The sequence below is a fragment of the Alosa alosa genome, chromosome 22, assembly GCF_017589495.1.
Source record: "Alosa alosa isolate M-15738 ecotype Scorff River chromosome 22, AALO_Geno_1.1, whole genome shotgun sequence".
NCBI lineage: Eukaryota > Metazoa > Chordata > Actinopteri > Clupeiformes > Clupeidae > Alosa > Alosa alosa.
In genome coordinates this window covers 2,066,796-2,077,056 of record NC_063210.1, presented here as the reverse complement: position 1 = coordinate 2,077,056, position 10,261 = coordinate 2,066,796, and the positions used below count along the sequence as shown (strand labels likewise).

General features: G+C 40.6%; 1 protein-coding gene across 20 annotated transcripts in view; it reads left to right on the top strand.

The window, feature by feature from the left end:
• Positions 1–3,794: 3,794 nt before the first annotated feature.
• cacna1g (calcium channel, voltage-dependent, T type, alpha 1G subunit) overlaps positions 3,795–10,261 on the top strand; it is a 150,465-nt gene continuing 143,998 nt past the window's right edge. For 19 of the 20 annotated variants that reach the window (XR_007192286.1, XM_048232398.1, XM_048232387.1 and 16 more), the window contains exons 1-2: positions 3,795–4,388; positions 4,951–5,247. Coding sequence is in view for 19 of the 20 variants with exons in the window: in XM_048232398.1 (XP_048088355.1) it covers positions 4,958–5,247 (290 nt within the window). In the remaining variant the exon portion in view is untranslated. Of the gene's footprint in view, positions 4,389–4,686; positions 4,748–4,950; positions 5,248–10,261 lie in introns of those variants that run through there. The other variant, XM_048232379.1, reaches the window with a different exon arrangement.

Sequence of the window (10,261 nt, the reverse complement as noted above, 5' to 3'; positions counted from 1 at the left end):
AACGACAACGTCTACAATGATATATTCATTTGGACAACTTGATACAGCCCTATACAGGCTAAAGTTACCTTTAGTTTTGTTTTAGCGTAACGTGACGTCTGGCTTTAGTGCAGTCTAACGTTCTGACAAGCACACCAATTGCCTACCTTGTTCTGGTCCATCTGGAATAACTCCTAGCTTTGCTGCCTCCATCCTTCTGTTTTCGTTGTTTAAAACTTGTGATATCCATGAGTATTGAGTTAGTGAATTAGCTCAACATTGTGTGCTGATAACCATATATAGATAGCCGAGTAAAAGAAAACAACAAGTAGCCTATTGCGTGCCTGCGTGTGTATTCTCTCTCCTGCTCAAACAAAATGTGTGCACGTTAATTTTGATAACGTGTTCACTAACTTTACGTAATATAAAATGGTAAATAGCCTGATGGCATGCAGCTAATGGGATACTGTGCATAGTTGGGAAGGTATGGTAGGCCAATTTGGTGTGAATACACACACACACAAGGGAAATTTTCTCTCGCTGTTGAGTAGCCGTACGGACGTACACCTGCAGGCGCACCTGCATGTAGTACACTTGTGCGTTTAGGTTTAGTCATCACCATCTGATAAATCAAACTTTTCCCAAAGCCAGCTGGAAGGAGAGCTACGACGTCCTTACAACAAGACAAGCCTCTTGCTCCTGCTTTAATTGCGTGATGCCCTCGAGAGTTGAGGCAACTTCGCGGATAGCTTCTAGCGTTTCTTCCTCCGTCGCCATTGTTGCTATGCTGTTGAACTACAAGCTTTGCTGGACTACAAGCAACTCGGCAGGCAAGTTCCGCGTCATCACTCAACTGTTCGCTGAATGGCTCGGCTACACGCGAGCCGTATAATGTGGGTTGGGCCAGACTATGTGCGAGACCTAAATCAAATTGAGGGCAGAAGTAAGTAGGATGGTAACGACCAGGCTAGTATAGCGTATGTCTAGCTTCAAATTTCCTGGTGTCCATATCTCCAACAATCTTACCTTGTTCCTAAAGTCCTCAACCCTGATCAAGAAGACACAACAGCTCCTTTACTTTCTGCAGGGCCTCAAGAGAGCTCACCTGTATTCCAGGACACTTGTGGACTTATACCACTGTAACAGTGAGCGCATTCTCACCAACTGCATCTCAGTATGGTATGTCATCTAGTAGACACTATCGAAGCATTCTCTCACACCAGCAGGCTCAGCTTCCTCTCAACTCTTCACACTAAAAAGGTGCTCTGGATCAGACTAGGCTTCGTTTTTGACAAGAAATGTTGGCCAGGGCACTTTCTGAGTCAAAAAAACACTGGCAGCAAAAAGCAGTTGAGGGAGTCTTTTGCTGCTCTAACAATGTGTGCTAATCAAGAGAGAATGATCGCTAATGTGTTTTTCAAGCGATTGCAATAAAGACGTTTCTGCTGGTTACAAACGTTTCATTATTCAGCTTAATTAGTCAGTTGTCAAAAAAGCGCTTGAAGGCTAGGACACTTTTTCTGAGAAGTTGAACTTTTTTCAACTTCAAAAAGACGCTCTGAGCTGCAGAGAAAAATGCTGGTGACAGGCACTGAGGATTCTTTTGAAAACACAGTTTACTCTATAAGATTATAATGTAAAATGGATGCTGGCAGCTTAAAAAAAGAAGCCTAGTCTTAAAGTAGCCTATGGAGTCAGAAGGGAGGTTTACACTACATACTGAAAAGCTATGTACCAGCTGGCTACTGTTACACCAGCAGATCCACGCTCTTCCATGACTTTGAAACCTCCTTCTGAACCTTCTTTCCAGCATTAGGATACGCTCGTCATCAGAGGCACGGATGCAGAACTCACCTTTTCCGGAGGTAGCTGGTAACATCTACCATGCCATCAAGTGCAAGGCTAGAGAAAACGACGAAACTCACAGGAGAGGAATGAGGGGAGCACCTAGCACGCCCATTGGGCAGGGACCTGTGTGTCTCTTGAACCAGTAGTGTGCGCTAGACTGAGGGTATGAGCACTCAGCTGCTGGCAAGAAGATTAGTGCCTGAGGTCCTAAGGCTTCCCAATATGGGCACAACGAGGAAGTGATTCAGGACTTTTAAGTTGAAAGAAGGAAATAATAATAATAATAATAATGATTAGGATTAGGTTAAAATAATGATTAAGTTAAAAATGCCACATACAGTAAATAAGACAATAAAGTACTAAGAACAAAATAAATAAGACAAACATAGGACAGCAGCAACACTAGTTACTACTTGGGGTAGATTGGAGCTATGTGACAGTGTTCAATTAAGTTATTGCCCTTGGGAAAAAACTGTTGAGGTGCCTGGTGGTCCTAGGGCCAATTGGACCAAACCTGCGGCCTGAGACAGAAGAGTGTATGGGCCAGGTGGGAGGGGTCTCAATCCAGCTGGCTTGCTTCCTGCCTGGGGATGCTTTGGTCCCAGACAAGCCACATGCAGCATCTGCCCGTCCATAAATGTGGGGGCAATGCTTGAAGGAAACCAACATCAGAAAGACGTACGAAAAAGACTGTTACTATAGCCCAGGAATGGAAACCAACTGAACAAATCCAAGAGGAGTGTGTAGTCCTAGTCAATCCACCATTGTGAGTGATAATAAAGTGTGCAATTCACTGTGCTGGAGGCAAAGCAAGTTTTGGGTGTTGTCTGCTTAAGTACTCTGAATAGATTGGTATAAAGGGTTCAGCGAATAATGCATGGCTTGTTGCTGTGTTCCAAAGGTGACAATGAAGTGCTTTGACTCAGAGAACTGTGCATAAATATTTCATTACTTTTAGTAGTTAGTTCAATTATGAGATTCAGCACAAACTACAAAATTATGACTATGAAATTATTTGAGAGTAGTGTGTGTGTATTGTGTGTAACTCTATTACATTATTTTGCCAGTTTGAACTCCGCAATCCGTCATGCTTCTCCTTGTTTTACATGTGAGCTGCCGACCTTGCAGGGGATATGTAACCATTGCCATGCCATCAACCATATCATTAATTTTGTGATATTATAATTCATTTTATGTGGAGAACTTCTACCAGTATTTAAATATCGACATGATATGGCCCATCCGTGTGTGTGTGTGTGTGTGTGTGTGTGTGTGTGTGTGTGTGTGTGTGTGTGCGTGCATGCGTGCAGGGCATGCCCATTTACTTACTGACTCCTATTTATTGAAAGTAATTCAAATTGGACAAGGATACAAGGAAGTTTATTGTCACATGCATAAATGCAGTGAAATTATGTCGACAGCAGAACGAGTTGAGATAGTATAAAGCAAGCCATCTTGATCAGTCCAACAGTTAACCTAAGAGATAGCCAAAATTATATCACTTAGCAAATTTGTCCCCAAACTAATTGTGGTTATGAGGAAAGACTCAAGGTTTTTGCAATCTGCTGATGTGAGACGTGCAGTAGCCTATAGGCTTGTGTGAAACTTCTAAGGGTTGCTGTGTTAGAAGATAACAATTAAACCCTTTTGTTTTAATGTAGAGAATAAATGTTGGAAATGTAGACTATTGTGCAGGGATGAATATGTTTAACCGCGACAGAACCAACTGAATAGCAGCCACAACGTTATAAATAGGCTATATAGTCTAATATTTTATTGGTTTGGGCTTGATCTCAACAATTCCAAGCTACCCAGGGGCTGTCATTGGATAATATTCCAGCTGTTTTCCCGCCCCCTCTAAGGTGTTGAGTCAAAACTGGCGTGTGAGCTGACCAATGATCATTTAGATTCGGTTCTGGGCGTTAAACTGGGTTGGGACTGGAAGTTGAGACTGAATCCAGCTGTGAATTCGTTTGGATGCATGGATGCATACTGAAGACAGCCTCAACGACTGTGCGAGAAAGGACGTGGTGGTTTGAAATTATGGAGAACACCTTCATATAGAAATGTCATTCTTGGTGCAATAGATGAGTTGCAACCAAACATTTTTGGAAAGCTGTTAGCTTACTAAGACGGAAAAGAATACTTTCTCGGAGCTCGTCTTGCAGCGGCTACATCGCTGACTACAGTGAAAGAAATTAGCCTCATCGCGATTCCCGAGAAAAGCAGAAGCCTAATGTCTTATACAAATAAAGTACCGAATAAGTTTGATGAAATTCGTTGGAATTTTTAGATTTTCGTCGTCGTTTAATTGTGGATGGAAAGAATTTGATTTCGGTTGTGTTTATTTAAAACCAGACGGGAGTCTGAATTTAGACTTGAGGAGCATGTGTGGCGCGCAGTGTGCCTGAAACTGCTTTTACTGTGAGAACAACCTGGAAAGTCAACCCCGGGAGCTCATCTCTTCCTCCTTTCTACACTGTTTTGGGTGCACTTTGTCTAGAGCAATGGTCATGCGATGACTGAGTTCCCTTTGGACGCATCCATACAGTTGACAACAGGTAATTATGGCTATTTGAGTTATACAATTCAGCCTATAACGCTTCCACCTCAAATTTCAGTATTTGAAAAAAACTGCAGCGCGTGTGGTGGCTGCCACTTGTTTAATTCCTCCTATTGAAACCTTCAGACGGGGATAGCAAAGTACCTTTTTTCTCAGGTGATTTGCATAGCTTGGACAGTATTCACATTTGTTATCTAAAGAATTGATGATTTTTCTTGAGGTAACCCCCCTGTCGAAAGGTGTACAGTGTCATAGAGTGTTGTCCGTTTGTGCGTTAAGAGAGGAAAATATCACGAAATCCGTCTGTAACTATAATGCATGTGCATGCACGAATAATAAGGAACCTTTATTATCTAGGTGTGTTTAATTTCTTCTAAGTTGACACGCAAGCTTGTGTGTTCATGTAGCCTAAAAACATCGAGTTAAGTTCAGTCGTCAGTCAGTAACGTAGACAACCATTTTCAGCCAACCATTTAATAACTGGGAGAAGTCTTCTTAAAGCGCATAGATCAAAGGTGAGTGTTTTGTTTCTATTAATGATTTTATCATGATTTTTGAAGGGGGTGAATGATGGAAGAAGATGGAGGAAATCTCTCCGTGGACCATGGGGAAAGGGAGACGGAGGTTGCGTCCTCTCTACCCCGGACCTTTATTCGACTCAATGACCTGTCCGGTGGTTGGGACCGCAGCAATGAGGTGGTGGAGACCGATGTGAAAGACAGTGGCACCGGCGTGGAAGAAGCATCAGCCAGCGGTGGAGAAGCTCTGCCCTATCCATTACTGGCGCCTGTCGTGTTTTTCTACCTGAACCAAACCACCCGCCCAAGGAGTTGGTGCCTAAAAATGGTCTGTAATCCATATCCTTTGTTTTGATATGTTGATGTTTCAACCGTCCTTAGATTGGGGTGGTGAGGATGCGTGCCATTACGCACATATCTCAACAGAGGACATAAGTTCCAGGGGCACATGTCTACATAAACAATGGGAAGGTTGCAATCCAAACTGATGTAAAATGCAGTAGCAGCTTCATGAAACTGAACACAGCCAAAAATATCATAAAGAGTTATAATGAAGTTTTGCAGGTGTATGATGAGTTAAGGAATGTCTGAGGTGATGCACTAACTTTGGGAAATATTATGCTATATCAAGATATTCCCCTATTATTATTTTTTTGCACAGAAATAATAATTTGTTATCATTTTATTCTGAGTGTCCTTGTTGGCTGAGTGTGTCATAGCAAAAACATCTACATTCATTTTGATCTCTCCTGCCCCACACATGCATTATGCACATCAGTATTATCACCAACAGATCAGAATTCTGGAATGGATGGTGAAAGAAAGGACTGGATAATATAACATAATATCAAATTATGTGATTAGGTGTCAGTAGGATTTGCCACCAGTCTGAGTGCTGTATTGCTGGCTGTAAATAGGACTGCTCTCATGAGAGGCATTCCAGTGGCAGGTGACTTCCTATAGTTTCTCTTTAGAATCTATAAAATAGACTGTTCTACTTAATCTTAGTGTTTGATACATCTCTCAGATAATGCAGATAGCCTGGCAATTTGCCAATGGGTGATGATAGATAATAATGGAACCTGTGCTATGGCTTGCCTTTATCGTTCGGACATAGATTCTTCATTTTTATCTGGTTGGAATCCACCTTCCACATTTGCGATTCCATTTTGTAGTTGTCAATATGGTGGTTGTGTACTAACAGTGTTGCATGGCAGCCATAAATAATTTGGAAAATGGGCAAGCATTAGTAGCAATACGTTACGTGTATGTTAATTATACTTTTTTTGTTGGTCATAATGGAAATCAGAGTGATCCTGAGGATCAAATGGTCCAAGCCCAGAAATCATTTGTTGTTCAGACTTGACAACAGAAGGCTTTAGTGACGGGGTAAATAGGCAGAAGTGCTTTTCTCCCATTCTCCCTTATATGGTAATGTTGTCCAAAACTTAGCTGTGCCATACTTTACTACGCTGTGATGAACTGTGGTGGTTGTGTTGTCATGTATGGACAGTTTGTGATCTCCAAGCTGACCTCTCATTGGTACTGATAGTGAGTAGTACCATGGTGGTTCTGTTTGTTTAGTTCCAAATCTGTTTCATTTAGTACATACTTACCACTTGACATACTGACAGACATTTTTTAAAAAGTGTGTGATAAACCTTTTCATTGTGCGTACAAGAACCTAATCCCAATCCTCATTTTTGCATCTGCATCAATCCTTCAAACCTTTAGGACCATGTAGCCCTAACACTTCACCCCATTCCTCTAACCCCAAATGAATCAGAACACTCCTATCCTTAAACCTGAATGTTAAAAAGGATAGGATAGGGCGAAGTGGTATCTCAAGCCACTTTTTTAAATGTACTAGCCACTGCTAAAAAAAATTCTGGCATTCTATACTGTTTCTATGCAATGGAAACATGTCGGGACTGCCCCCTTTTTACAGGTACCGATCTTGGTTACCCATGGTTATGGGTTGGTGGAGTTCAAAAGTGTAGTGGAAAATCAGCATTAGTAATGGACCTTTTTGACTGTTATGGAGACACGTTGGACCAGCTTCAGCTTCCCTTAAGGAAAGAATGCCGTTTTGGAGCACCGAATTGGCTGGAGCTGGTTGTGATGTCTGGGTGCAGATTCTTTGTTTTTTTTTTCTAAGGGAAATATAATGAGTCTTGTGGGGCTGAATAGCTGCCCAGTGAAACAGACACACATCCCAGCCACCCCCACCCTTACACACACACACTCACGTATGGCCTTTGATAATGCATTATTCTCTCCTCCCTCCCCTACTATATTACCCTTACCCTTAAATCTGGTAAATCTCTTCATTTTCGTAGTAGCAAATGTCCCTAAGAATCTCCTGTTCGTGAAAATAGAATGTCATTGTTAGATCAAATCTTATATTCCATTCCATTTTTTCTCTGTAAATCCGTATAATCCCTGGTGTGAAGTTTCCATAGTCAAAATTATGTCATTCAAAAACCTCTTCATTGATTCTTTGTCATGTTTGTACATCAAAATGCAGACATAAGCATAAAAATATTCACCTAGGAACTTATTTAAGGGGAATTTGCTTAGCCTGCCCTAGAAGAAATAGGTTTTGGCATGTAAGAAATAGACCAGAGCACAATCTGCACCTCGCCAAACTTATTTGTGAGGAATTCAATGGTTCTCAGAGATGGTGAATAATATTAGGTATTTGAATGAGAGACCTGTCAGGGTTAAGTGGATTTACTGGAGAATAATAATAACGATTACGAAGTTCTTTACCTAATAATTTATCTAGTCTATATCAGTTTATGCCCTCATCTTAGGTGATGCATGGCATAACTGAATACGTGTGAAAAGTTATTTCATAGTTAGATAGATAGATAGATAGATAGATACTTTATTGATCCCCAGGGGTCCCATAACATAGTTAGCCCATAACTAGCGATACTGTAGCTAAAAAGGAACTACAGGCTGACTGGTGTCACCCACTTCCAGTGAATTCTGGTGTCAGAGTGGGTTGCAGCACACACAGAGAAGAGAAGGGTGCATCCTCTTATTTAACGCTGCTTTCCAGTTGTCCCATAAAACAGCTAGGAATTCGGAATTATGTCATATCTGTGTAAAAACCAAGTTGGTTGCATTCCATTTGTGAACAAGTAGTTAGAACAAAATGCTACCGTTTGTTAGCAATCGTCTGTTGTTAGTGATTGATACCAGATATAGCAATACCAGTTTGTACCAAAGCATTACACAGTATTTTACACAAACAAATGTAGCCACATAGCACAGATAGAGGTTGGACATTATTGTCTCTTCTACGACTGATTTAATGAGACACAGATGGACAGAATTGCTAATGAAGAGTGCATACGACTCTCACTTACTGTTAATGACGCAGACATGTTGGAAGTTCAGATTCGGGGTACTCGGGGTTTGAACGAGCTGACGAGGCGGGATACTTCAGGGGGCGTTTCATTTGTAACTTCCTGTTCGCAACTCTGGGGTAAACGACAAATAAGCTAATTTCCCAAAAAGTTGCCGTGTTCCTTTAAGGCTGTTGTTGGTACACTCACACTCATTAGGAGAGAGTCTTTTGCTGGAACATGTAGGGACTGTTTGTGACATTTACAGTATCTCAATGGCCATTACAGAAAGGTCAGTGATTTGCAAATACTGAATAAACTGCACAATAACAAGCCAAAATGCTCTGTGATGATTTTAGAGGATCTTTCGATATCTCTACAATGACACAAGTCTTCTGACATTGTTAGATTCAACTGGAATTTAGCTAAATAGCCCACATGAGTAGCTAGGACGACTCTACATGCGTTTTCACCAAGACCACTTAAGACCTTTCTGTACCAGTGAAAAGTTTCAGTTTTAGTTCTGACATGGGAGACAGGGGCTCTACTAAATAATTTGGGCCCTATGACAGACAATAATTCTGGGCCCTCCGATAATATACAGTATTATTAGGGGGCTCTCTGGGGGCCGCCTGTCAGTGCTTTGGCACTGGGAAACATTGGCAAACAAGTACAGTAAATGTAGTAAACAATAGTGCAGTCTTAATTAAAAGTCACAATTACAATGCAAGAAACACAATGCAATTCTTGTGGAAACATTTTATTAAGTGCTAAATACTTTTATTTTTGTTGTCAGGTAATGTGGGCTAATGCTATGAGTCTCTTTAGATTACTCATGATTTGGTGCATCATATTCCTTTGGCTCTGCTATAACTTCAGGGTGAAACTGAGGCCTTCCGAGTCATGGCCCCAGTCCAGCCTCAAAGACACAGAAAGTCTGAGAATTTTCTCCAGACATCAAGCTTTTACCCCGTTCTGGAAAAGTGCCTTACATCTTTACCCTTTTCTCTTTATGGCATTGGCTGTTTGTCATCACAGAAGTCATGTACAACATTAGTGGATTTGTGTACAGACTTTGTAATAAAGATACATAGTAGCATACTCCATATTAAATCATCACGTAACACAAATGTTCCATACCGAAACCTCCTGCATCCATACAGCAAAGATTATACATCATTCATTCATTTGATAGGGAATCACATCAAAGTGTATTATTGGTATTCATCTTTCTTTTGCATTTGTCCACACTTAGAATCCAAATCAGAACTACCAGAAGTAGTAGGGTACATAAAACCAAGGCTTTACATTCAGCCGCTTGTCTTTTGAACACAGGTTTATCATGTGTCGGGGAAGCCAATATACTTTTCTGAAATGTAAGATATATAGTTATTGTATAATAATTGACATCAGAGGGAAAGCATTTTTATTTTTTAGAAATGGTTTAAGCTATTTAATAATCAAGTAAACTAACAAAAAAGTGCTTTACATGTGGCCAACATAAAAGGCCCTATGTGTATTTATGTCTTATGTACTTATATGGTAGAAATGCTATAGTGTCACTATCTATGCAGATTAACAAAAAAAATATTTACAAATCAGAGTGAAATTGCCTTAACATCCTTATCATTTATATAGTCACAAAAATCTGCTCAGTCTGCCAAATGCTATTTTCAGAAGCGCCACATCCTAATACTAATGTTAAGTGCTGATCAGGGTATAGGGATAGTAGCCAGATAATTTAACGAAGTTACTGTAAGTTTATTGAAAATTTTAGTAAATCTTGAAAAATGACAGTAGTGGACTTCTGCCTTCTGAGTGGCTAATTGTAATAACTGGGTTAGGTAATTGCAGTAACTAAGACTGATGTAAACCGTGTTGATTTTGTTGGCTCTCTGGCACTTCTCCAGCTGTTGGTGACTGGTGAAACGTTACGAGTGTCTGGCTCATGACCCCCTTCTTCTTCCATCTTTCCTTTTATTGGCTAACATCTGAAT